Source organism: Schistocerca americana, chromosome 2 (assembly GCF_021461395.2).
Source record: "Schistocerca americana isolate TAMUIC-IGC-003095 chromosome 2, iqSchAmer2.1, whole genome shotgun sequence".
Lineage (NCBI taxonomy): Eukaryota > Metazoa > Arthropoda > Insecta > Orthoptera > Acrididae > Schistocerca > Schistocerca americana.
The window spans coordinates 775742915-775769821 of record NC_060120.1 but is presented as its reverse complement, the minus strand read 5'-3'; the positions used below and the strand labels follow the sequence as shown (position 1 = coordinate 775769821).

Below are 26907 nucleotides of genomic sequence, written 5' to 3'. Positions count from 1 at the left end.
TGCATCTAACCCAACGGCAATCAGAAAGCAAGCAAGCATGGATATTTCAAATTTCATGTGTAAGTTATGATGTAGTATGATAAATATTCTTCACAGACAGCAACGAGCAGAAAATGTATCGACGTGGGTCATTGTCGCTTGACACGATGTCAGCGCTGCGAAACATCGAGGCACCAGTCATCCTCTGACTGAAGTGCTTCCTGGTAGTCATGATTGCAGAAACATGGTAACTACTGTGTTTCGTTTATTTTAGTAAAACACAAATACTTTCTCATTTCCTTTGCCCATAGATATTTCACCACACCTGTGTCATGTTTAGTATATGCACGATAGTAGAAACTTAGGACTAAATATATTTGTAGTTACTGTTTGGGTGTTTCTCTTTTAGCTTAATTCTAGTACCCCTGGGTTTGTACAACATCCTTTCCTTCTACTTCGGGTTCGTGTCAACTGCAATAACACGGTGTTTTTAACGAAGTTGTGATAATTAGGATAAAACCTTCTGCTGTATAGGTTGTTAATTTTTTTGTATAAGATGAGGGTCTTCTTCTTTTGCGAAAATGATTTGTCCTATATTCAGCTTAAAAGAAAAAATTGCACAGCCTACGCAGATACAATGATTTTCACAAGTTCCCACCATCTTCCTAAAAACATGATCTAGCATCAGACGACAGGCGTCCATGGAAAATGAATTAGTATTCAAAAAAAACAAAACAAACTAGTAACTGAGGCAAAACAAAAATTGCAATTGCAACAACAATATTTATTTAATTTCAAATCATCGTTGTTATTGTTAAAACATCCAGGCATTTGCAGGTAGGTGAAGCAGAGGAACTGAGAAAAAAACGATTTTATTAAAGTAGGGAGAACTCATAAATACAGTGATCCAGGCGGTGTTTTCTTTCATTATATCCAGTCCTCTAATCACTAGTAGATATTCAGATGGACTCAAGTGTGGATTTCTCCTTTATTCTTTTATCTTTACATCATCTGCTGTCAACAGCACAATAACGGCTGCTTTTCGGTCAAGTTTTCCAATACGATAAAAATGCAGAAATTAATATTTTAAACAAAAATAAGATAATATTAAATGTATAAAATACATTTTCAACTAAACTATTTATGTGAAGTTTTACTGTACCAGGATGAATTGATGATACGTAGTTGCGATGATAGTTAATCATCGAAAGTAGTGATTTTATATGAATGAGTTTCAGGGAGGGGGGGGGGGGGGCGGGGGAGATTATGGAGAATTTCAAAGGAAAGTACAGTGTGTATTGAAATAGTATTATATGTGAATGTTACGAACGGTCAGGTAGGGAAGGGACGCGATGGACTGGATATGGATCCCAGCATGAGATTAGAATGGAATAGAAAGGATTCTTAAACTCGAGAGGGAAGAAAACAATTTCTAATATTTGATAGGGTGCCTTGTGTTAGCAGGGGATTCTTTGGTTGGTAGTGGGAGCTGATTGGCTTCGTTAGAAGATCATGAAGTACTTGTTTATTTGTATTGGTGGAAGGATGTGTTAGTGTGTGTGTCAGTGTGCCAATCAGGGAGAAAATGATTGGGTGCTTGATGTCAATTTTATGTTGAATGTAAGGTATCGTTGGTAAACGCTGTTGGTTAGAAGAAAGGAGAAGCTCGATAACTGTTAAAAGGATGCGTTTTAGGAAGATACATTCTTAAGATGCTAGAGAACAGGTTGGGAGAGTGGAATATTCTTGTAGCGCTATGATGTGGAAATGTCTTAACTATCTCCACTAACAACACAATCACAATTTAATGTGCCTATCTCCGAATTTCGTTGTATTTACATCCCGGCAGATGACCTGCTTTTCTAGTGTATGGACAGACCAAGCAAAATGCGCACCTTGCGACATTACAATGTGTTGTGCATTTGAGGTAATTAACGACTTTCGTAGTATACTCGTACGAAATTGAAAGTGGAGTGGAAAACAAAAATAGAATCTATACTAAATTGACCGAATTTGTCTTTCCTCTGGATGAGAAATACAAAAGAAAAAGAAACAATAACGCCCTTGATATTTTGTGCCTCGAGCAGGATGGACTGTTTCGCTTCCGGGCGGACGGTTCGGGAGGTAGGATTGTGGTCTTGTCTGGGTGCTTCTGTTGTTAGTTTGGAAGTTAAAGGGAAGAAGAGGATCGCACTCAGTACAAGAACATAGCCTGGCCATTTTTGGTAACAGCAAGACTTCCACCGAACTTAACTTACCCATTCGACCGTCGGGTCATCATCATAGGCTGACGTGCTCTCACTCCATGAGACACTAGGGTGAAGTTCTAGACAAGGGTTTAAGACAAACTAATGGCGTATAGTCTCGTAATTTGCAACTGCACTCCACCATTTTTTCAACCCTTACCGGCCATATACTGCTGTTGACGGAAATACCTTCGACCACATGGTTGATATCGGTTACATAAATTGCAGTTATTATGATCGCACTAGCAGTACTTTTTTTATTGGTGTAGCCTGCTAGGGACCATATGAATAATTTGTCTCCCTTTTTTGCTCCTTTTTTACAATACTTCTTCATTCTTTCCGTATGTTTTTTTTTCTTCTGTCCGTATTGCAGCTGTCTTTTTGCTCTCTCCTGGAAGCCCTTGAACTTTTTTACTTTTGTACTGAGCTTTTCGCTTTCTCTTATTTCTTCCTCCGTTATTTCCATTTCCCGTAGGCATAGTGTAATTTCTTTGATCCACGTCATTGATGTTTTTGGCTTTCTTTCAAAAAAGAAAAAATTGCTGAGTAAAAATTTCTCGGTGTACATGCCGCGTCAAATCAGGATAAATCTCCAAGCTTTCGACCACTACCTCCATGGTCGTCGTCAGGGCTAAAACTGACTGTCGTGAACTAGCGAGGTTCCCACTTTTATATGCAAAGGACGGCTTCTTATTGGCTGGGATACGTCAGCGATATGGCGCTTAGCGAAGTGGTGCCCTCTACTTCCATAGATGTAGTTGCAAGCAACGCGGGATAGCAACTACATCTATGGAAGTATAGGGCACCACTTCGCTACGCGCCATATCGCTGACGTATCCCAGCCAATAAGAAGCCGTCCTTTGCATATAAAAGTGGGAACCTCGCTAGTTCACGACAGTCAGTTTTAGCCCTGACGACGACCATGGAGGTAGTGGTCGAAAGCTTGGAGATTTATCCTGATTTGACGCGGCATGTACACCGAGAAATTTTTACTCAGGAAATACGTCGCGGAAGACTTCGTAGCCATGTAAGAAAAAATTGCTATTTGTTGTACATTTTTCATCTAGTCTTTTTAGGTGGTCGTAGAATACGACTCTTGTCTTCCTCACTGTTTCTAGTATTCGTTCTATTTTTTCATTGACTTCCTAATTTTCATTTTCCACTGTCATATATTTACATCCCAAGACTTTTCTGATTAAAAGGAAGGTGGTATTTTCCGCTTTTGCTAAATTAATTTTATTTGTTCAATAAATAAAATTAATATGGCAGAAGTGGAAAAGTCACCTTCTTTTTTTGTAAATTAATTTCTGTAATACCCGCTATAAAGAAAAGCTCCTCATTGTTATTCCTTTCCTTCTTTTCTATTTCATCTAACTGTTTCGCTGTATTTAACGAAATCCATTCTGAAATATAAAGGCATTCTGATATGATGATAGTTTTGTAGTGCTGCTGTAGTTTTGTATTGATGGTAATAGATTTCTTGCCGTACACTGCTTTTTTTGTCCAGAGTATTTCATTGTATCATTTACATACATTATACATTATTGTATAGCTATTACTGGATTCATCCAGTTATATCTTCAGATCCCCCATCCACTCTATTTTTTAATTATACTCGTCCGTCTTCTACATCTACGTCTATACTCTGCAAACCACTGCCTGGTGCATAGCAGAAGGTACGTCCCATTGTACCAGTTATTAGGGTTTCTTCCCGTTCCATCCACGTGCGAAGCACGGGAAGAATGGTTGTTTGCATGCCTCTCTGCGTGCAGTAATAATTCAGATCTTATCCTCACGATCCCTGTGTGACCGATACAAAGGGGTTTGTAGTATATCCCTAGAGTAAAAATTTAAAGCTGGTTCTTGAAACTTTGTTAACAGACTTTCTCGGGATAATTTACGTCTGTCTTCAAGAGTCAGTCATTTCAGTTCCTTTAGTCCTTTTTTGTGATTTTCTCCCATGGATTAAACAAACCTATTACCATGTATGTGTTCAATATTCCCTGTTTGTCCTATCTTGTACGGGTCCCACACACTTAAGCAATATTCTAGGGTGATTTGTAAGCAATCTCTTTAGTAGACTGATTGCACTTGCCCAGTATTCTATCAATAAACCAAAGTCTACCGCCTGCTTTACCCATTACTGAACCTATGTGATCATTCAATTTCATATCCCTACAAAGTGTTACACCAAGGTATTTGTATGAGTTGGCCGATTCAAACAGTGACTCACTGATATTATAGTCATAGGATACTACATTTTTACGTTTTTTGAAATGCACAATTTTACATATCTGAGCATTTAGAGCAAGTTACCAGTCTCTGCACCATGTTGAAATCTTATCAAATCTGACTGAATATTTATGAGATTATAGATAACTGTATCATCTGCAAAAAGCCTGATTTTACTATTAATATCAAGTTCATTAGTATACAACATCAACAGCAAGGGTCCCAAGTTGCTTCTACATGTGACGATGACTTCCATCCAAGATAACATGCTGTGTCCTCCCTACCAAAAAGTCCTCAGTCCAGTCTCAAATTTCACTTGCTGCCCCATATGATCGTACTTTTGACTATATGCATAGGGTCGGTGCTGAATCAAATGCCTATCGGAAACACTTTGTTGCCTTGATCCAAAGCTTTCAGTATGCCATATCAGAAAAGTGCGAGTTGGGGTTCACATGATCAATGTTTTCGAAAACCATACTGGTTGGCATTGAGGATACCTCATTATGTTTGAGCTCGGAATATGTTCTAAGGTTCTGCAACAAATCGATATCAGGGAAGTTGGACGGTAGTTCTGTGGATTACTTCTACTACCCTTCTTATAGACGGGTGTGACTCGTGCCTTTTCCCAAGAACTGGGCACGGATTTTTGTTTGAGGGATCTACGATAGATTATAGCGAGAAGGGAGGCTAACTGAGCCAAAAATTCAGTATAGAATTTGACAGGGATAACGCCGAGCCTGGAGCTTTTTTCGAGTAATGGTTTCAGCTGCTTCTCAACACCACTGACACTAACACTTATTTCATTCGTCTTATCAGACCCTCAGTCGCCGTCTCTTTCGATAGGGATTGGACATTAAATTTGGTGCCTTTAACAGTCTTTACATCTGGCAATATTCTGATACAGCAGTAAGTGAAGGTATCACGCATTGGTCTCTTGACAGCCAAATGCGTTTCTACAGCATCTCTCTGTCTATAGCCCAGGTTCCCTCCCATTATTAACTATTCTGCTGGATACATATTCTATCCAGTGTGTGGTCAACTATTCTTTTAAACTTGAGCCAGAGTTTCTCTACATGCTCCTAACCTGTGCTGAAAGTTTCAAGTTCCGCATTGAGACATGGCACTACTGATTTTGTATCTAGTTTACTGAACATATATATCTTTCTGCTAGTTTTAATTGTTCTTTGTACTTTGGTAATCATTACTGCCACGACCGCGCCATGGTCACTAATATCAGTTTCGGGGTGGACATCATCAAAGAGGTCAGGTCTGTTTGTCGCCATTAAATCCAATATATGAGGGTTGAATGAAAAGTAATGCCTCCACCTTCGTAAATTGGGTTTGTATGGGAATATTTTAATAAATCAAACGCATAAATAATCCTTAGAATGTGATCTTTAATTACCAGTATTCACTTTTCCACATAATCACCAGCCAGTTGGCTACATCTCTGCCAACGATGCACAAGTTTTCTGAAGCCGTCACGGAAGAAGTCGACACTGTTTCCGCAATCTCAGTCTCACAGTTCTCTCAGCGTCTTCAGCAAAAGCACAATTATGTCCCCGCAGATCGTTTTTCATTATCGGGAACAGATGGAAGCTAGACGGTGCTAAATCTGGACTGTATGGAGTTTGCCGTACGGTGGTGAGATTGAGTCTCTGAAGTTCTGCTGTGGTGGCATTTGAAGTGTGTTGTTTGGCATTGTCATGCCGCAGGAAAACATTTCGCGTTTCCTTTCGGACCCTTGTTAACCGTCGTTTCACAGTTCGCAGCGTTGTGGTGTAACGCTTTGAATTTATTGTTGTTCCACGACTAAGGAAATAAACATGGATAACACCATCTGCGGCCAGAACACTGTGGCCATGATTTTTGCAGCTGAGGGCTGCGTCTTGAATGTATTTTTCTGGGGCGAGTCTTTGTGTCGATATTCCATTGACGTTTCGTCTCCGGGTCGTAACGGTGTACCCACGTTCCGTCCCCTGACACAATTGAATGGAGAAAGGCGTCACTTTCATTCTCGTAACGCGAGAGGAGTTCCTGGCAAATTTCAAGTCTGTGCGCTTTCATTTCAGGAGTCGGCATCCGGGGTACCCATCGTGCACATATCTTCCGATGGCCAAGTAAAGCAATAATGTGTCCCACACGTTCTTGTGAAATGTCGATTGTACTAGGAATTTCTCTTTGAGTGATACGACGATCGTCCTGAATCAATCTGCCAACATTTTGCTTGTGAAACTCGGTTGTTGCTGTCACAGGACGTCCAACTCTTTATTTGTCACGCAGGTCAGATGTTCCCGCCTCAACATCTTTAAAATCACTCGCCCAACGACGCACAGTAATCACATCAACACGATCACCATAAACTGCTTTCATTCTCTGACGAATATCCTTTGGGTTGTCACCTTCTGCTGTCAAGAATTCAATGACTGTGCACGTTGCTTAAATCGCATTGACCAACCGTCTGCGCAAGGTTCCATACTTTACATTGTAACAACACAACTATTCAATGCTAAGGCTTCCCGCCAACTGGTGCTGTAGAGGAGAAGCTACAGAACAAACCAGTTCCTGCCACGTACCAATGCTGCCAACTGTTGAACAGTTACGAAGGTGGAGGCATTACTTTTCAGTCAACCCTCGTGTCTCTATCTAATGAGTGGGGTTCCTAACTATCTGTTCTAGGCAGTTTTCAGAGAAGGCATTTAGTAAAGTTTCACAGGATGTCTTATCACGCCCCTAGCAAAACTGTGGATTGAGAGTCATCCAATCTAAAAAAACCTTGTGTACACTCCACGCACAGTCAGCTACCTGAGAAGCAATCTCTAATGTGTAGTGCGCACCTGACCTATTTAGGGGACCCTACAGTTCTCAACTCCATGGCGCAAGTCCAGAAAGTCGCAGCCTAGGTTGTCACAGAATTTTCGAAGTCTCTGGTTCAATCCGTCCACTCGACTTAGAACCAAAGGGCCACGGTCAGTTCTGAGGACAATGCAGCAAATTGTTAAAAGTCCACATGCAAGGCTGGTGTACTCAGCCTTCTCTGCCAGTCGCTAGAATGATCCAGGAATGCCTTCGTAGCGCAGACGACAGACATCATTCGTTCCAACGATTGCACACAATCTGCAGCTGGTGGGATCCTGTTCCCTCAGTGGCTGCTGGAATAGCCTCTTCAGCATGTTCAATGAGACCCCAAGGCGTACACACTGGTGTCCTTTCCTGTCCCTTGCTGTCATTTCCCTAACGGTCTTCGGTCAGAGACATCGTCACATTATCTTTATAATTGTAGAAATGACACGTAGTGATAGGCTCTGAGCACTACGGGATTTAACTTAGAACTACTTAAACCTAACTAACCTAAGGACATCACACACATCCATGCCCGAGGCAGGATTCGAACCTGCGACCGTAGCGGTCGCTCAGTTCCACACTGAAGCGCCTAGAACCGCTCGGCCACACTGGCTGGCCGTCGTGATAGTTAACACTGAGCCTCTGCTGTGCTCTCCGCCAACAGTAGTTAATACGGATGGGATGGGTACCTTCCCCAGACCAGGTGCCAGAACTCTGTTGTGCTTTAGCGTCATTGGTGAGTGCCAGGATGCCACTTAGAAAGCAGGTCACGTTAAGCAGGCAAAATAGTGTATGCTGAACTTGAAGATGCACGCTGATCATAAAATTATCTGCTCATTCTACAGCAGCAGTAATGTGACTCAATCTACATCTCACTGAATCTGACTCAAACAGTTACACAACACAATAAGTGACGATTCTTTATCAATGATGAAAAATACGCATATTCATGTAGAGATGTATTACACTCATTGACATTTAGCATGTCTACAATTTAAGAAATATGCTCGGCTAATGAAACAATTAATTTTATTGAGAATTATGGTACAAATTTTCATGTTTCTATAAATATTGATACGACTAAGGAAATCGTATGCTTATAGTATATTCCCGAATATGTCCTTAAGTTGTTTTTTATTATTTTATTTAAGGCTTCCTTCGAGGATCTTAAGCAAAAGTGCAGACGCATCAAAGTCAGACGACACCCCAGAAGGCTGTTAGGTCCGAAGAGAGGAGCATCTTCTAAAGGTAAATAGCTGCATCAACATCTCCTGTAGCCGGCCGGAGTGGCCGAGCGGTTAAAGGCGCTACAGTCTGGAACCGCACGACCGCTGCGGTTGCAGGTTCGAATCTTGCCTCGAGCATGGATGTGTGTGATGTCCTTAGGTTAGTTAGGTTTAAGTAGTTCTAAGTTCTAGGGGACTTACGACCACAGCAGTTGAGTCCCATAGTGCTCAGAGCAATTTGAATCATTTTTTTTAACATCTCCTGTCTCGGAGTCAAAATTTAAAGTATCTAAATCTTTTTTCTCTAAATGGCTAGTGTTTCGTCTTCAGCGAAATATTGTCCAGTAATTTAACCACTTTTTACAATTCATAGAAACTTTGATATTGTTTATGAGATCGGTACTGACTTTGCGAGTGAATAGAAAAGGAAATAGGTGTATGAAGTTTCTGTGCCGCGATAGAAATATTCACATTTTATTATACTTACCGTTCTCAGTGTACTACAATTGTACGTTACTTGAGCGAGGCTCGATAAAGCGGTGATATGTGAGATATCGTCATAAAAGGCTTTAGTAAAATAGTTTGTGTAAAATATTATAGAAAGTTCCTACCGTTTGTAATGGCCTCTTAAGAGCTTCAGAATGTTGTTGTTGTTGTGGTCTTCAGTCCTGAGACTGGTCTGATGCGGCTCTCCATGCTACTCTATCCTGTGCAAGCTTCTTCATCTCCCAGTACCTACTGCAACCTACATCCTTCTGAATCTGCTTAGTGTATTCATCTCTTGGTCTCCCTCTACGATTTTTACCCTCCACGCTGCCCTCCAATACTACACTCCTGGAAATTGAAATAAGAACACCGTGAATTCATTGTCCCAGGAAGGGGAAACTTTATTGACACATTCCTGGGGTCAGATACATCACATGATCACACTGACAGAACCACAGGCACATAGACACAGGCAAAAGAGCATGCACAATGTCGGCACTAGTACAGTGTATATCCACCTTTCGCAGCAATGCAGGCTGCTATTCTCCCATTGAGACGATCGTAGAGATGCTGGATGTAGTCCTGTGGAACGGCTTGCCATGCCATTTCCACCTAGCGCCTCAGTTGGACCAGCGTTCGTGCTGGACGTGCAGACCGCGTGAGACGACGCTTCATCCAGTCCCCAACATGCTCAATGGGGGACAGATCCGGAGATCTTGCTGGCCAGGGTAGTTGACTTACACCTTCTAGAGCACGTTGGGTGGCACGGGATACATGCGGACGTGCATTGTCCTGTTGGAACAGCAAGTTCCCTTGCCGGTCTAGGAATGGTAGAACGATGGGTTCGATGACGGTTTGGGTGTACCGTGCACTATTCAGTGTCCCCTCGACGATCACCAGTGGTGTACGGCCAGTGTAGGAGATCGCTCCCCACACCATGATGCCGGGTGTTGGCCCTGTGTGCCTCGGTCGTATGCAGTCCTGATTGTGGCGCTCACCTGCACGGCGCCAAACACGCATACGACCATCATTGGCACCAAGGCAGGAGCGACTCTCATCGCTGAAGACGACACGTCTCCATTCGTCCCTCCATTCGCGCCTGTCGCGACACCACTGGAGGCGGGCTGCACGATGTTGGGGCGTGAGCGGAAGACGGCCTAACGGTGTGCGGGACCGTAGCCCAGCTTCATGGAGACGGTTGCGAATGGTCCTCGCCGATACCCCAGGAGCAACAGTGTCCCTAATTTGCTGGGAAGTGGCGGTGCGGTCCCCTACGGCACTGCGTAGGATCCTACGGTCTTGGCGTGCATCCGTGCGTCGCTGCGGTCCGGTCCCAGGTCGACGGGCACGTGCACCTTCCGCCGACCACTGGCAACAACATCGATGTACTGTGGAGACCTCATGCCCCACGTGTTGAGCAATTCGGCGGTACGTCCACCCGGCCTCCCGCATGCCCACTATACGCCCTCGCTCAAAGTCCGTCAACTGCACATACGGTTCACGTCCACGCTGTCTCGGCATGCTACCAGTGTTAAAGACTGCGATGGAGCTCCGTATGCCACGGCAAACTGGCTGACACTGACGGCGGCGGTGCACAAATGCTGCGCAGCTAGCGCCATTCGACGGCCAACACCGCGGTTCCTGGTGTGTCCGCTGTGCCGTGCGTGTGATCATTGCTTGTACAGCCCTCTCGCAGTGTCCGGAGCAAGTATGGTGGGTCTGACACACCGGTGTCAATGTGTTCTTTTTTCCATTTCCAGGAGTGTATATTGGTGATCCCTCGATGTCTCAGAACATGTCCTACCAACCGATCCCTTCTTCTAGTCAAGTTGTGCCACAAACTTCTCTTCTCCCCAATCCTATTCAACACCTCCTCATTAGTTATGTGATCGACCCATCTAATCTTCAGCATTCTTCTGTTGCACCACATTTCGAAAGCATCTATTCTCTTCTTGTCTAAACTATTTATCGTCCATTTTTCACTTCCATACATGGCTACACTCCATACAATTACTTTCGGAAACGACTTCCTGACACTTAAATCTATACTCGATGTTAACAAATTTCTCTTCTTCAGAAACGCTTTCCTTCCCATTGCCAGTCTACATTTTATATCCTCTCTACTTCGACCATCATCAGTTATTTTGCTCCCCAAATAACAAAACTCCTTTACTACTTTAAGTGTCTCATTTCCTAATATAATTCCCGCGTCATCACCCGACTTAATTCGACTACTTTCCATTATCTTCGTTTTTCTTTTGTTGATGTTCATCTTATATCCTCCTTTCAAGACACTATCCATTCCATTCAACTGCTCTTCCAAGTCCTTTGCTGTCTCTGACAGAATTACAATGTCATCAGCGAACCTCAAAGTTTTTATTTCTTCTCCATGGATTTTAGTACCTGCTCCGAATTTTTCTTTTGTTTCCTTCACTGCTTGCTCAATATACAGATTGAATAACATCGGGAACAGGCTACAACCCTGTCTCACTCCCTTCCCAACCACTGCTTCCCTTTCATGCCCCTAAACTCTTATAACTGCCATTTGGTTTCTATACAAATTGTAAATAGCCTTTCGCTCCCTATATTTTACCCCTGACACCTTCAGAATTTTAAAGACAGTATTCCAGTCAACATTGTCAAAAGCTTTCTCTAAGTCTACAAATGCTAGAAACGTAGGTTTGCCTTTCCTTAATCTAGCTTCTAAGATAAGTCGTAGGGTCAGTATTGCCTCACGTGTTCCAATATTGCTTCGGAATCCAAACTGATCTTCCCCGACGTCAGCTTCTTCTAGTTTTTCCATTCGTCTGTAAAGAATTCTCGTTAGTATTTTGCAGCTGTGGCTTATTAAACTGATAGTTCGGTAATTTTCACATCTGTCAACACCTGCTTTCTGTGGGATTGGAATTATTATGTTCTTCTTGAAGTCTTAGGGTATTTCGCCTGTTTCATACATCTTGCTCACCAGATGGTAGAGTTTTGTCAGGACTGGCTCTCCCAAGGCCATCAGTAGTTCTAATGGAATGCTGTCTACTCCCGGGGCCTTGTTTCGACTCAGGTCTTTCAGTGCTCTGTCAAACTCTTCACACAGTATCATATCTCCCATTTCATCTTCATCTACATCCTCTTCCATTTCCATAATATTGTCCTCAAGTACATCGCCCTTGTATAGACCCTCTATATACTCCTTCCACCTTTCTGCTTTCCCTTCTTTGCTTAGAACTGGGTTGCCATCTGAGCTCTTGATGTTCATGCAAGTGGTTCTCTTATCTCCAAAGGTCTCTTTAATTTTCCTGTAGGCAGTATCTATCTTACCCCTAGTGAGATAAGCCTCTACATCCTTACATTTGTTCTCTAGCCATCCCTGCTTAGCCATTTTGCACTTCCTGTCGATCTCATTTTTCAGACGTTTGTATTCCTTTTTGCCTGCTTCATTTACTGCATATTTATATTTTCTCCTTTCATCAATTAAATTCAATATTTCTTCTGTTACCCAAGGATTTCTACTAGCCCTCGTCTTTTTACCTACTTGATCCTCTGCTACCTTCACTACTTTATCGCTCAAAGCTACCCATTCTTCTTCTACTGTATTTCTTTCCCCATTCCTGCCATTTGTTCCCTTACGCTCTCCCTGAAACTCTGTACAACCTCTGGTTTAGTCAGTTTATCCAGATCCCATCTCCTTAAATTCCCACCTTTTTGCAGTTTCTTCAGTTTTAATCTACAGTTCATAACCAATAGATTGTGGTCAGAGTCCACATCTGAACCTGGAAATGTCTTACAATTTAAAACCTGGTTCCTCAATCTCTGTCTTACCATTATATAATCTATCTGAAATCTGTCAGTATCTCCAGGCTTCTTCCATGTATACAACCTTCAGAATTGGAGACCATTTATATAAATGGAAGCTACTACGGTTCACTGGGTGCATCTAGTAAAATATCGTGTTAACATTATAGTTTATCGGGGACGGCCAAGAATTCCGTAGTCCTCAGTCTGGCCGCACATTTCCCCCACCATCACCCCACGCTATCTGAGAGGGAGGAGGGGGATGAGGGGCAAACTGCGATCCCGCCGTAATTAGATGGAAATGATGTCGCACTGCATGCGACTTAATTTCGTATTTCATCTTTCTCAACAACAGATATCACAACTGAAATAAATTTTCAGTATTAACTGTTTATTTTTGGTGCTGTGAATACATAATATGTGGTGCAAAATGTTGGCTTACAGATAGACGCTGACGATTTCACTGATTTTCGCACTCAGGTTCCCGCATAATCGTTACTTATTTAGTTTCGTAACCGAAACAAAGTTCTCTCACAGACATGTGTTGATCAAAATACGGTAACACTTTTGCAGCCTCGTTATGGAGACATGGATACTCTACCTGAAGAAAATGGCGTACAACATTAGTTTTAACGCAGAAAGATTCGTCTTTAAAACGGGACTCACACTGCAGATCGATCAGTTACATCTGGACGTGCACGGAGGTCTTTTCGACCGAAACGACAAACGGTCTCGAAATCAGCTCTAAAACAGATGTGAGATTGACAATGTCCCCAAAACGTTTAGGAAACTGCCCCTATACTTCTGCCTAGGCCACAATAAATTCTACAGACCTCGCAATTTGTTTAACGTCAGTGAACTTAGGGAACTGGACTGTGTTTGTCAAAATTTGTCTCTTTTACAATGTGAATTTTTTTTAATGCATTCACATCAAATCAGAAATAAGTTGTTCCTCACCTTGCAAAGTCTTACTGCAGGCAGTGGGCAGTTAAGTCCACTTAAGATGCAAGGTCTGCAGTCCATTCCGGATGGTCTAATTTGTTGCACTCAATTTTCGTCATGAAAGCAACAATAGCGAGTTATAAATCGAGAAATCTTCCCATGCATGCACCGTCACTTAACCAACATACTCTGCAGTAATACATAAAATCTCTAAGGTCTTCGTTCATTTCCATCGAAAACTGTTGCAGCTGATTGTGTAATAATGTAAGCGACTTCTGAAATCTTACTATTCGTATCACCAACTTCTTCATGTGCTCCATGCCTCCAAATATGGCACAAAATGTTTCTTGACGTTTTGAAGGGATGTATAAACCAGGCCATTATATAGTTAACTGAATTGTCAGTAACATTTTATAGTGAGCTTCATTTACGTTACTTTCTCTTAACGGCCATAGCACATAGTTCACATGACTGTATTATGTAGAGTGTTAGCATGTTTTTGGTGTTTCATACGAGACATTGTAAAATAAGTTAAGAATAAAAATAATAATTATGATTTGCTTACACCAAGGTCTCAAGTAAAAGTTTATAAAAAAAAGGTTTAACAATAGTTTTAAGCCCCATATTTCACATGAGGATGACTGGGTTGTTCCAGTACGTATTTATCTCGGTCTTACTTTAGCGTGCCATCTGTTTAACGCAAAACTTGTATTCTACTATAACTGTTATTTGTCTACTTTTATTTTAATACCAAATTTGTTTGAACTGTTAGTCTTAAACAGATGTAATTGGCATAGCGAACGTTCTTCATCCTCTATGTCGTATACTGCGGCTGGTTGTATAGGTCTGTAGACAGCAGACTTAGTTGTATTCAAGAAATGTTTGTGAATTTAAAAGCCTGTTGAGGCTATATGACTCACTTCATAAGGAATGTTACTTACTATGGTGTCTCCAGTTCTGCGCAAGTGTGACATAGATCTACTTTGATGACATTCCTTTGTATTTCTTACATATCTGGGACTGATAATAGCTACACTATAGCTGAAATCTAGATCAGTAATAAATTATAAATTGAATCACAACTGACTGCTGATTTCCTTCCTATTTTAATTACAATACAGTCGCTGTGCACAACAGTTCCAATGGAATCCAGCCTGATTCTAAAGACTGTTCACAGGTCCTCCATTTTGTCATAAACCCCGCTCAGTACCTCGTGTGCCTTCCACAGACTGTAATTCAGTTATTTACACATCCAGGTTTTACAGTCAGTGCTACTCAGATTGTCTCCTAAATCGTTTATGTGGGTCAGAAACAGCAGAGGGCCTACAACACTTTCTTGGGGAACGCCAGATATTACTTAGTTTTAGTCGATGACTGTCCGTCAGATGGTATGAATTGTGACCTTTCTGGTAGGAAATCACGAATCCAGTCACACAACTGAAACGATGCTCCATAGAAAAGCAAATTAAGTTACAAGTCTCTTGTGTGGTATGGTGTCAAAAGCCTTCTGGAAATCTAAAACTATGGAATCAATTTTACATCCCTTGTCAGTAGCACTCATCAGTTCGTGAGAACAAAGAGTTAGCTGTGTTCCACAAAAACGATACTTTCTGAATACGCTTGAGCACGTGTCTTCGAGATAACTCATAGTGTTCGAGCACAGTATATATTCCAAAGTCATACTGCAAATCGATCTTAGTATTTCCTTTTTTCGGTATTGGTGTGCCTTGTGCAACTGTTCAGTCTTTAGGTAGGGTTCGGTTGTATATGAGATATACGGAGCTTTCGTATCAGCATACTTTGAGAGGAACCTGACTGGTAAACAGTCAGGACCGGAGGCTTTGCCATTATTAAGTGATTTAAGATGCTTTGCTACACTGAGCATATCTACTTGAAAATTACTCAAGTTGGCAGTTGTTCTTTGTTCGAATTCTGGAATATTTACTTCGTCTTCTTTGGGTGAAAGAATTTCAGTAAACCGTATTTAGAATCTCTGCTTTAGTGGCACTTCAAATGGTTCAAATGGCTCTGAGCACTATGGGGCTTAACATCTGTGGTCATCAGTCCCCTAGAACTTAGAACTATTTAAACCTAACCAACCTAAGGACATCACATACATCCGTGCCCAAGGCAGGATTCGAACCTGCGACCGTAGCAGTCGCGCGGTTCCGGACTGAGCGCCTAGAACCGTTCGGCCACCGCGGCCGGCCTTTAGTGGCACTGTCATCAGTAACATCACCATTGCTGCGCGCAGTGAAGATATTGATTGTGGCTTTCCGCTGGTGTACGTAACATAGGACCAAAATCTCTTTGGATTTTCTACCAGATTTCGAGGCAGCTTGGTTGTGGGAAGTATTAAAAGCATCTCGCACTGAAGTTCGCGCTACATTTCGAGCTTCTGTAAAACTTCTCCAATCTTGAGGGCTTTGCGTGCTTTTAAATTTGGCGCGCTTTTCTTGTTGCGTGCAACAATGTGCTGACATGTTTAGTGTACCATGGAGGATCAGTGCCACCTCTTATTCATTTATATTGTATATGTCTCTCAATAGGCGTCGATACTGTTTCTTTGAATTTAAACCATATTAGGACTGCTCTTACATATTCAGATTGGAAGGAGTGGAGATTATCTCTTAGTTACTGAACTGACTGTCTCGCCAGCCAGATTTGTATTTTCTCCATCGACTGAACGTATGAAATTAAAATTCTAAGGCTTTTTGTCCAAGATAAACTCGTAGAAGAACTTTGAGCATTGCATGAAACAGTCACTGAGTAGGCATTGTCTGCGTTGACTCCATCTACGCATCACAGAAAAAAATTGTTAATGTTTTCAGAGCTGGAATAAAATACTCTGAACTTTGCAGTGGCGGGGGCAGCATTTCAAGGGTTCAGCCAGCTATTCTTTACGAGGCTCTCCGGGTACCCACGGAATAGGTATCGCGGCGAACACATGGCTCTCGAGAGCGAACTACTATTGTAGTGGTTCCCAACCTGGAGGTAAATGAAATTTCCTGAGGTGTAAAGACTAAACCGTTCGATTGTGTTTCAGTCACGAAACCAAATTATTTTCAAAATATGATCGCTATTATCACAGTTTTGTAAGAATCTAATACTGATTACATCATTTATCAATAATTACTTTTTTCTCAGTTAGCAGAATTAATGCGGTGGAGGTTACAGGTTCCTCACGCAGTGCACCCACTACACACATATGTCGTGCTTTATCCCGAATATCGCTGATGATAAAAGTGAGACATATACGTAACAGTTTATACATATCTCAAGAAAATGTCTTCTTAAAATTGTAGATAGTACCTGCAGCAGCCCGAAAAATTTTTTCATTTCCCCCTTCGAAACAGATAAACGAATTAATTGACAGCACGACGCAGCCTAACTACATGTGGGCTACTATTATGCTGTATACAGTTTATTATAATAATGAAACAATTATTACTATTAGACTGGTGAGACAGAAAGTATTAACAGCCTGAAGTTTCTGCGAGTTCAGAACTAAGGAGTGCAATAATGAAGTGATTTACGAACAGTAAGTATAGAGCACACGTCTGAAGGTGTTTGATTTTAAATGGGAATGCAGTGTGCAGGTCGAGCAAGTTCCGTAATGGAGAGCAGTAATGCAGGGAAAGCAGGTTTTGTAACAAGTGTGTAGCCTCGCTGCGGGCAGTTAGCTTTCCTTTCTGGGAAGTAGTTGTGAGTACCACTTGCGATGCACCACGAATTCCTTTGTCATTCATTCTAACACACACACGCGCGAGCGCACACGCACACGCACGCAACCTAAATATCATTCATCTTTCGTCATTTTAAAAATAAAAGTGTTCCGAGAAAAGTCCTTCATTCTACAGTTTAGTTAGGTGCTAAAGTTGGTGTTAATATGAGGGGGAGGGGGGGGGGGGGAGAGGGCCAACTGATGGCAGGGTGGACGAGGGTACTTGTTACTGTCTGTAATGTCTGATTGCACTCAGGGGAACTGGTCTAAAAAAACCGCTGTACTAGTGGCTGCTGGCTGTTTCCTACTGCATGACTTGCTTAATCGTGATGATGATGATGATGATGATGATGATGATGATGTTTGGTTTGTGGGGCGCTCAACTGCGCGGTCATCAGCGCCCGTACACGGTCCCAATTTTTACACAGTCCAATTTTTTCCACAGTCCAATCTAACTTTGCTTAATCGTGAATCACAAAATAATTTTAATCGAAGTGGAGGAGCAGTATCATGGGCATGGCGTCTGGCGAGTCTTATGGGGGACACCTTATATAGCAAGGACTTTCTTGACGCACACAGACCTTCGCCCGTGTCTCATGATTGGAGTCGCACGCAGGGCAGTCAGGCTGGTTCGTCGGACTGTGGAGCCGAACTGGAGTCTGCCGAATACTGAGCCTATGACGAGTGACTGGTAGCCCACGGGACGTCACGAACCCAGGGACAGAACAGGGAGATCCCACTGTGATACAGAAAATGTTAGTTGACGGCCGAGTCATACCACTACGGGCTCCATACTGATGATCTTGCCGGTATTCGTTATATTAGAAACTTTGTGAAGTTTTTAATCAACTCAAATATTTACCACTGCCTGTACCTTCCTCTAAACATACTGGTAAACTTACATATGACACCTATTTGTTGTTAATTTATTTATTTATTGCTACATTCAACAACCACAATCACACATGTAACGGAATGTATTTAGCACATATGTGCGCTGTTAATTTTTGTTACTGGGTAAAATTCAAACAGATACACTAGACAATAAGTTTGTTCGCTATAGACAAATGTGAGATACATGTTGCCACGTGGAGGTTTCGCAAGTCTTACAAGGAAACATCACCAACTTGACCTTATATTTTAAGGAAAAAAAACAATAGCAAGATTTGAGGCCCAGCAATCGATCCCGCTCGGAACTTTGTGCCTTAGTTCTGAGAGCACGCATTTATGATCTTCAGAAAGTACAGCTTTTAAACTTTATTCGCGCGCACCGTTTGTCTGTCACTCGCTCTGCCCCACTGCATTAACTGACTGTCCGAGCACGAAGTACTGTACAGTGGAGTGAGTAAGACGTCTCTCAAATACTGTTTTGAAATTGGTAACATACTCTGTTCATTATGGCGAAGTGCACGCTTTCTCACCTGCAGCTGGTACCTGGGATTCCTCTACTTTGAACAATTTTATGTTGCCATACACAAATAGAAGTAAACGAATGTGTGTGTCATTAAACACGTAGAGTAGCGCTATTTAATTATTAACATCACTGTCGTGCGTTGTATTCTTTGACTTTTAAAGCTGGAACTGTTAAAGTGAAGAACATTTGCACAGGATGCACTATTCTTCAACGTGATTGGTATGATTAAACTGTAAACCGAAAATCGTTAACTTGATTTTGTAATAATCTTTCAGCTGCTTAGGTTCATTCATTTTGACTTTGAGACATGTATATAAAATAGGAATAATAATTGATCAGTTGCTTAGGTCCATTCATTTTCACTTTGAGGCATGTATATAGGGTGTTACAAAAAGGTACGGCCAAACTTTCAGGAAACATTCCTCACACACAAAGAAAGAAAATATGTTATGTGGGCATGTGTCCGGAAACGCTTACTTTCCATGTTAGAGCTCATTTTATTACTTCTCTTCAAATCACATTAATCATGGAATGGAAACACACAGCAACAGAACGTACCAGCGTGACGTCAAACACTTTGTTACAGGAAATGTTCAAAATGTCCTCCATTAGCGACGATACATGCATCCACCCTCCGTCGCATGGAATCCCTGATACGCTGATGCAGCCCTGGAGAATGGCGTATTGTACCACAGCCGTCCACAATACGAGCACGAAGAGTCTCTACATTGGTACCGGCGTTGCGTACACAAGAGCTTTCAAATGCCCCCATAAATGAAAGTCAAGAGGGTTGAGGTCAGGACAGCGTGGAGGCGATGGAAATGGTCCGCCTCTACCAATCCATCGGTCACCGAATCTGTTGTTGAGAAGCGTACGAACACTTCCACTGAAATGTGCAGGAGCTCCATCGTGCATGAACCACATGTTGTGTCGTACTTGTAAAGGCACATGTTCTAGCACCACAGGTAGAGTATCCCGTATGAAATCATGATAACGTGCTCCATTGAGCGTAGGTGGAAGAACAAACTAAAATGAGCTCTAACATGGAAATTAAGCGTTTCCGGACACATGTCCACATAACATCTTTTCTTTATTTGTGTGTGAGGAATGTTTCCTGAAAGTTTGGCCGTACCTTTTTGTAACACCCTGTATAAATCCAGAATGTCAGTACGAGAATTCTCATAATTAACACTGAACTGATAAGAGCGTGATGTTGACATACTAAGTGCTTATATTATTTAATATTTTTCGCAAAATAACATGTGTTCTCGTACAAGATACCAAAATACGTTGGGCAGATATGTCCACTTTCCCTCTCACATTCTCTAGTTTTCGGCATCTCTGTAATAGTGGAGCTCTGGTTGTCACTCGCGTTTGGGTATGAAGCAGATGATGTGAGATGAATGAGTGACAAACGGGGCATACGGAAGTTTAAAAGCTGTACTTTCGGAAGATCATGACTGCTTACTGTAAGAATTATGGCGCAAATTTTCGCGTGAGATCGATTTCTGGGACTGATGTCTTGCTAGATTGCTTTCTTTCTCCTTAAAATATGAGGTCAAGTTGGTGATGGTCAGTGGACTTCCTTGGCGTGTTGTTCTTAACCTTACCGGCATCTGCTGCATTATTTGTGGCTCTTATTATATCCTTAATGTATGTGTGCTTAAGTGATTATCCTAAGTTATGCCTTTCTGCGGTAAGCGTAATTCTTTATCATCAAATGTAATGTCAGTTCCACTTATAACTCTAGAATAAAAATCATGTTGATGCCCATTGCTAAATCTGGTATAGCTAGGCGCATTAACGTCGCTGGATATGCTCTTGACAACACAGATAACCCCCCCATGAACCATGGACCTTGCCGTTGGTGGGGAGGCTTGCGTGCATCAGCGATACAGATAGCCGTACCGTAGGTGGAACCACAACGGAGGGGTATCTGTTGAGAGGCCAGACAAACGTGTGGTTCCTGAAGAGGGGCAGCAGCCTTTTCAGTAGTTGCAAGGGCAACAGTCTGGATGATTGACTGATCTGGCCTTGTAACAATAACCAAAACGGCCTTGCTGTGCTGGTACTGCGAACGGCTGAAAGCAAGGGGAAACTACAGCCGTAATTTTTCCTGAGGGCATGCAGCTTTACTGTATGATTACATGATGATGGCGTCCTCTTGGGTAAAATATTCCGGAGGTAAAATAGTCCCCCATTCGGATCTCCGGGCGGGGACTACTCAAGAGGATGTCGTTATCAGGAGAAAGAAAACTGGCGTTCTACGGATCGGAGCGTGGAATGTCAGATCCCTTAATCGGGCAGGTAGGTTAGAAAATTTAAAAAGGGAAATGGATAGGTTGAAGTTAGATATAGTGGGAATTAGTGAAGTTCGGTGGCAGGAGGAACAAGACTTCTGGTCAGGTGACTACAGGGTTATAAACACAAAATCAAATAGGGGTAATGCAGGAGTAGGTTTAATAATGAATAGGAAAATAGGAATGCGGGTAAGCTACTACAAACAGCATAGTGAACGCATTATTGTGGCCAAGATAGATACGAAGCCCACACCTACTACAGTAGTACAAGTTTATATGCCAACTAGCTCTGCAGATGACGAAGAAATTGAAGAAATGTATGATGAAATAAAAGAAATTATTCAGATTGTGAAGAGAGACGAAAATTTAATAGTCATGGGTGACTGGAATTCGAGTGTAGGAAAAGGGAGAGAAGGAAACATAGTAGGTGAATATGGATTGGGGGACAGAAATGAAAGAGGAAGCCGCCTGGTCGAATTTTGCACAGAGCACAACATAATCATAACTAACACTTGGTTTAAGAATCATGAAAGAAGGTTGTATACATGGAAGAACCCTGGAGATACTAAAAGGTTTCAGATAGATTATATAATGGTAAGACAGAGATTTAGGAACCAGGTTTTAAATTGTAAGACATTTCCAGGGGCAGATGTGGACTCTGACCACAATCTATTGGTTATGACGTGTAGATTAAAACTGAAGAAACTGCAAAAAGGTGGGAATTTAAGGAGATGGGACCTGGATAAACTAAAAGAACCAGAGGTTGTACAGAGATTCAGGGAGAGCATAAGGGAGCAATTGACAGGAATGGGGGAAATAAATACAGTAGAAGAAGAATGGGTAGCTTTGAGGGATGAAGTAGTGAAGGCAGCAGAGGATCAAGTAGGTAAAAAGACGAGGGCTAGTAGAAATCCTTGGGTAACAGAAGAAATATTGAATTTAATTGATGAAAGGAGAAAATATAAAAATGCAGTAAGTGAAACAGGCAAAAAGGAATACAAACGTCTGAAAAATGAGATCGACAGGAAGTGCAAAATGGCTAAGCAGGGATGGCTAGAGGACAAATGTAAGGATGTAGAGGCCTATCTCACTAGGGGTAAGATAGATACCGCCTACAGGAAAATTAAAGAGACCTTTGGAGATAAGAGAACAACTTGTATGAATATCAAGAGCTCAGATGGAAACCCAGTTCTAAGCAAAGAAGGGAAAGCAGAAAGGTGGAAGGAGTATATAGAGGGTCTATACAAGGGCGATGTACTTGAGGACAATATTATGGAAATGGAAGAGGATGTAGATGAAGATGAAATGGGAGATATGATACTGCGTGAAGAGTTTGACGGAGCACTGAAAGACCTGAGTCGAAACAAGGCCCCCGGAGTAGACAATATTCCATTGGAACTACTGACGGCCGTGGGAGAGCCAGTCCTGACAAAACTCTACCATCTGGTGAGCAAGATGTATGAAACAGGCGAAATACCCTCAGACTTCAAGAAGAATATAATAATTCCAATCCCAAAGAAAGCAGGTGTTGACAGATGTGAAAATTACCGAACTATCAGCTTAATAAGTCACAGCTGCAAAATACTAACACGAATTCTTTACAGACGAATGAAAAAACTAGTAGAAGCCAACCTCGGGGAAGATCAGTTTGGATTCCGTAGAAACACTGGAACACGTGAGGCAATATTGACCTTACGACATATCTTAGAAGAAAGATTAAGGAAAGGCAAACCTACGTTTCTAGCATTTGTAGACTTAGAGAAAGCTTTTGATAATGTTGACTGGAATACTCTCTTTCAAATTCTAAAGGTGGCAGGGGTAAAATACAGGGAGCGAAAGGCTATTTACAATTTGTACAGAAACCACATGGCAGTTATAAGAGTCGAGGGACATGAAAGGGAAGCAGTGGTTGGGAAGGGAGTAAGACAGGGTTGTAGCCTCTCCCCGATGTTGTTCAATCTGTATATTGAGCAAGCAGTAAAGGAAACAAAAGAAAAATTAGGAGTAGGTATTTAAATTCATGGAGAAGAAATAAAAACTTCGAGGTTCGCCGATGACTTTGTAATTCTGTCAGAGACAGCAAAGGACTTGGAAGAGCAGTTGAATGGAATGGACAGTGTCTTAAAAGGAGGATATAAGATGAACATCAACAAAAGCGAAACAAGGATAATGGAATGTAGTCAAATTAAGTCGGGTGATGCTGAGGGAATTAGATTAGGAAATGAGGCACTTAAAGTAGTAAAGGAGTTTTGCTATTTGGGGAGCAAAATAACTGATGATGGTCGAAGTAGAGAGGATATAAAATGTAGGCTGGCAATGGCAAGGAAAGCGTTTCTGAAGAAGAGAAATTTGTTAACATCCAGTATTGATTTAAGTGTCAGGAAGTCATTTCTGAAAGTATTCGTATGGAGTGTAGCCATGTATGGAAGTGAAACATGGACGATAAATAGTTTGGACAAGAAGAGAATAGAAGCTTTCGAAATGTGGTGCAACAGAAGAATGCTGAAGATTAGATGGGTAGATCACATAACTAATGAGGAAGTATTGAATAGGATTGGGGAGAAGAGAAGTTTGTGGCACAACTTGACCAGAAGAAGGGATCGGTTGGTAGGACATGTTCTGAGGCATCAAGGGATCACCAATTTAGTATTGGAGGGCAGCGTGGAGGGTAAAAATCGTAGAGGGAGACCAAGAGATGAATACACTAAGCGGATTCAGAAGGATGTAGGTTGCAGTAGGTACTGGGAGATGAAGAAGCTTGCACAGGATAGAGTAGCATGGAGAGCTGCATCAAACCAGTCTCAGGACTGAAGACCACAACAACAACAACACAGATAAAACTAATAACCAAACAAAAAATGTCAGAAATTGAACCTCTATGAAGAACTTGAAATTTTATCCGCAAACAGAAAAGGTGGATTAAACATCTTCAATGACAAAGCTGTGACAGTGGCAATGGACTATTTTTGGAACCTTCCCAAATATATTAGACGATAGACATCAACTTGTATTGTCATTTGGTTCTTATTGATCTAAATCTTGAAAACAACTCCCAGATCACCAATCAGTACATTAACAAATAAGGTTCCTTGTCCCAATTAGTTCTGTATGTGTATTGCACTGAAAATAGTGCAAAACACTGCGAAATGTGGACAGTATATTTATGGACAGATTTGCTGATGAAGCGTTGGCCAATGTGCACCTCATGTATGCGTTCATTGGATGTAATGGAAGACAAGCATAACGATGCTTTGCTGATCTGCTCCCACATCACGGACCACCCCATCACAATACAGTGTTTTGTCTGAGGACTGTTGAATTACCCTATGTGTTGTATTGTATGTTGTACGTTTTGGTTTTTATATGTTAGAATCACTTTGCTGGTGTGAAGATATTTTCACAGAAGCAAACCAAATAAATCATAATTGCTTAATTACTCTGTAATGATCCACGCATTCCGTGGGTCCCTCGTATCAAAATGCTTACAAGATTTCTCTAAACAATGACTGGAAATTTGTCGGTGGAGTTCTAGTTCATGCTACACACGCAGGGTATTAGGTGTATAAGGGAAGACATTTCTGTTGATGACAGGACATTGTTTTGAACAACATTATATCGCTACTTACTTCATTTGATAGCTCTTAGGAATATTATGTTTTTAGGTCGGTTAGTACCTCCAAGTATGCATTGCTTAATGTCCATTGGGCAGAAGGTTAGGCACTGAAGTGTGGACGCATCGACGCAGAATGAATTGTCTTTGCTGTCAAGCGCATACTTCGCTGTGGAGTTACAAGCGTGCAGAAAACATCAGGTAGTACATTATGTGATCTGTTTGTGTGAAAGACCATTAAACGCTGAGAAAAAACAACTAACACACGCGAGTTGGTACACATTAAGGTACCAATTATCAGAATATCTGTACCTATGCCTACAACACCCTGTACACACAGGGTATTCCACCTAATAGCTGTCAGGCGCGTTTTCTCTGGCGTTTCGGCAGATACCGGGTGACCAAAAAGTCAGTATAAATTTGAAAACGGAATAAATCACGGAGTAATGTAGATAGAGAGGTAGAAATTGACACACATGCTTGGAATGACATGGGGTCTTATTAGAACAAAAAAAAAAAAAAATACAAAAGTTCAAAAAATGTCCGACAGATGGCGCTTCATCTGATCAGAATAGCAATAATTAGCATAACAAAGTAAGACAAAGCAAAGATGATGTTCTTTACAGGAAATGCTCAATATGTCCACCATCATTCCTCAACAATAGCTTTAGCCGAGGAATAATGTTGTGAACAACGCTGTAAAGCATGTCCGGAGTTATGGTGAGGCATTGGCATCGGATGTTGTCTTTCAGCATCCCTAGAGATGTCGGTCGATCACGATACACTTGCGACTTCAGGTAACCCCAAAGCAAATAATCGCACGGACTGAGGTTTGGGACCTGGGAGGCCAAGCATGACGTAAGTGGCGGCTGAGCACACGATCATCACTAAACGACGCGCGCAAGAGATCTTTCACGCGTCTGATAATACAGCTTCACTAACAGCGCCTTTTTAGGTAACGTCAACATGCTGCAACTGCTGGCGCATCTGATTCTCTCTCTCATTACAGCTCCTTTTATACATGATTGTCATGTGCAGTCACTGACGTTTTGCTGTCCAGCGCCATCTGTCGGACATTTTTTTTTTTTTTTGTTCTAATAAAACGCCATGTCATTCCAAACATGTGTGTCAATTTTTACCTCTCTATATACATTATTCCGTGGTTTATTTAGTTTTCAAATTTATACTGACTTTTTGATCACCCGGTACTTGTAATTTCGTTTTCTGAATGTGTACCTGGAGTGGCCCCAAACAAATACTGTTAGTCACGTCTTTCATACGACTCCCAGTGTAGATGGAAAATGCTGGTTTGTTTCCCGTTTCAAACAAAATGATTTTTAAAGAGGATTCTAATCGCCCATTCAAGAGAGCGGTCCAGAATTAGTCCTGCCCGATATTCGTTTTATCGATGAACATCGGATGTAAGAATAAACAGCACTCCTGCAACGACAGCACTGTCCTGGCACGTGCTGAGTGATACCGGCGTGCAATGGTGCTGCTCAATCACTACTGGAGTACTGATTATTCTTAGTGTCCCTGCTAAACTGTCACGGTAAGACGAATATTGCAGTGGTCTAATTTTGGATCGCTCTCTAGAATGGGTTCGTAAAACAGCGCTTTAGAAATCATTATCTTTATAACAGGGAACAAACTAATGCTGACTGTCGACACTAGGTGTCGAATTAAAGACGTGACGCCGGTCGCTGTGGCCGAGCGGTTCTAGGCGCTTCAGTCCGGAACCGCGCGACCGCTACGGTCGCAGGTTCAAATCCTGCCTCGGGCATGGATGTGTGTGATGTACTTAGGTTAGTTAGGTTTAAGTACTTCTTAGTTCTAGGGGACTGATGACCTCAGATGTTAAGTCCTATAGTGCTCAGAGCCATTTGAACCATTTTTATTTGGGCTGACTCCAGCTACACACTGCAAAAACGGAATAGCAAATATATGTCGAAACATCAGAAGAAATGCCCCTGACGACTCTTAGGGGCAATTCGCAATGGAAGCTGATAATGCTCTTTGCCTTAGAAGACGCTTCATTTCTACTATATGTGCACAATCTCTGGACTTTTTGTGCTTCTGTTTCGTGTTAGTGTGCCACATGATGATGAAAATGTA

At 41.8% G+C, this 26907-nt stretch overlaps 1 protein-coding gene across 1 annotated transcript in view; it reads left to right on the top strand.

Annotated features, from left to right (window-relative positions):
• The window catches only part of LOC124594420, a 127867-nt gene that overhangs the window by 78796 nt on the left and 22164 nt on the right, over positions 1-26907 (top strand). The window contains exon 3 of the mRNA XM_047132790.1: positions 8453-8549. Within this exon, the coding sequence (XP_046988746.1) occupies positions 8453-8549 (97 nt within the window). The remainder of the gene's footprint in view (positions 1-8452; positions 8550-26907) is intronic.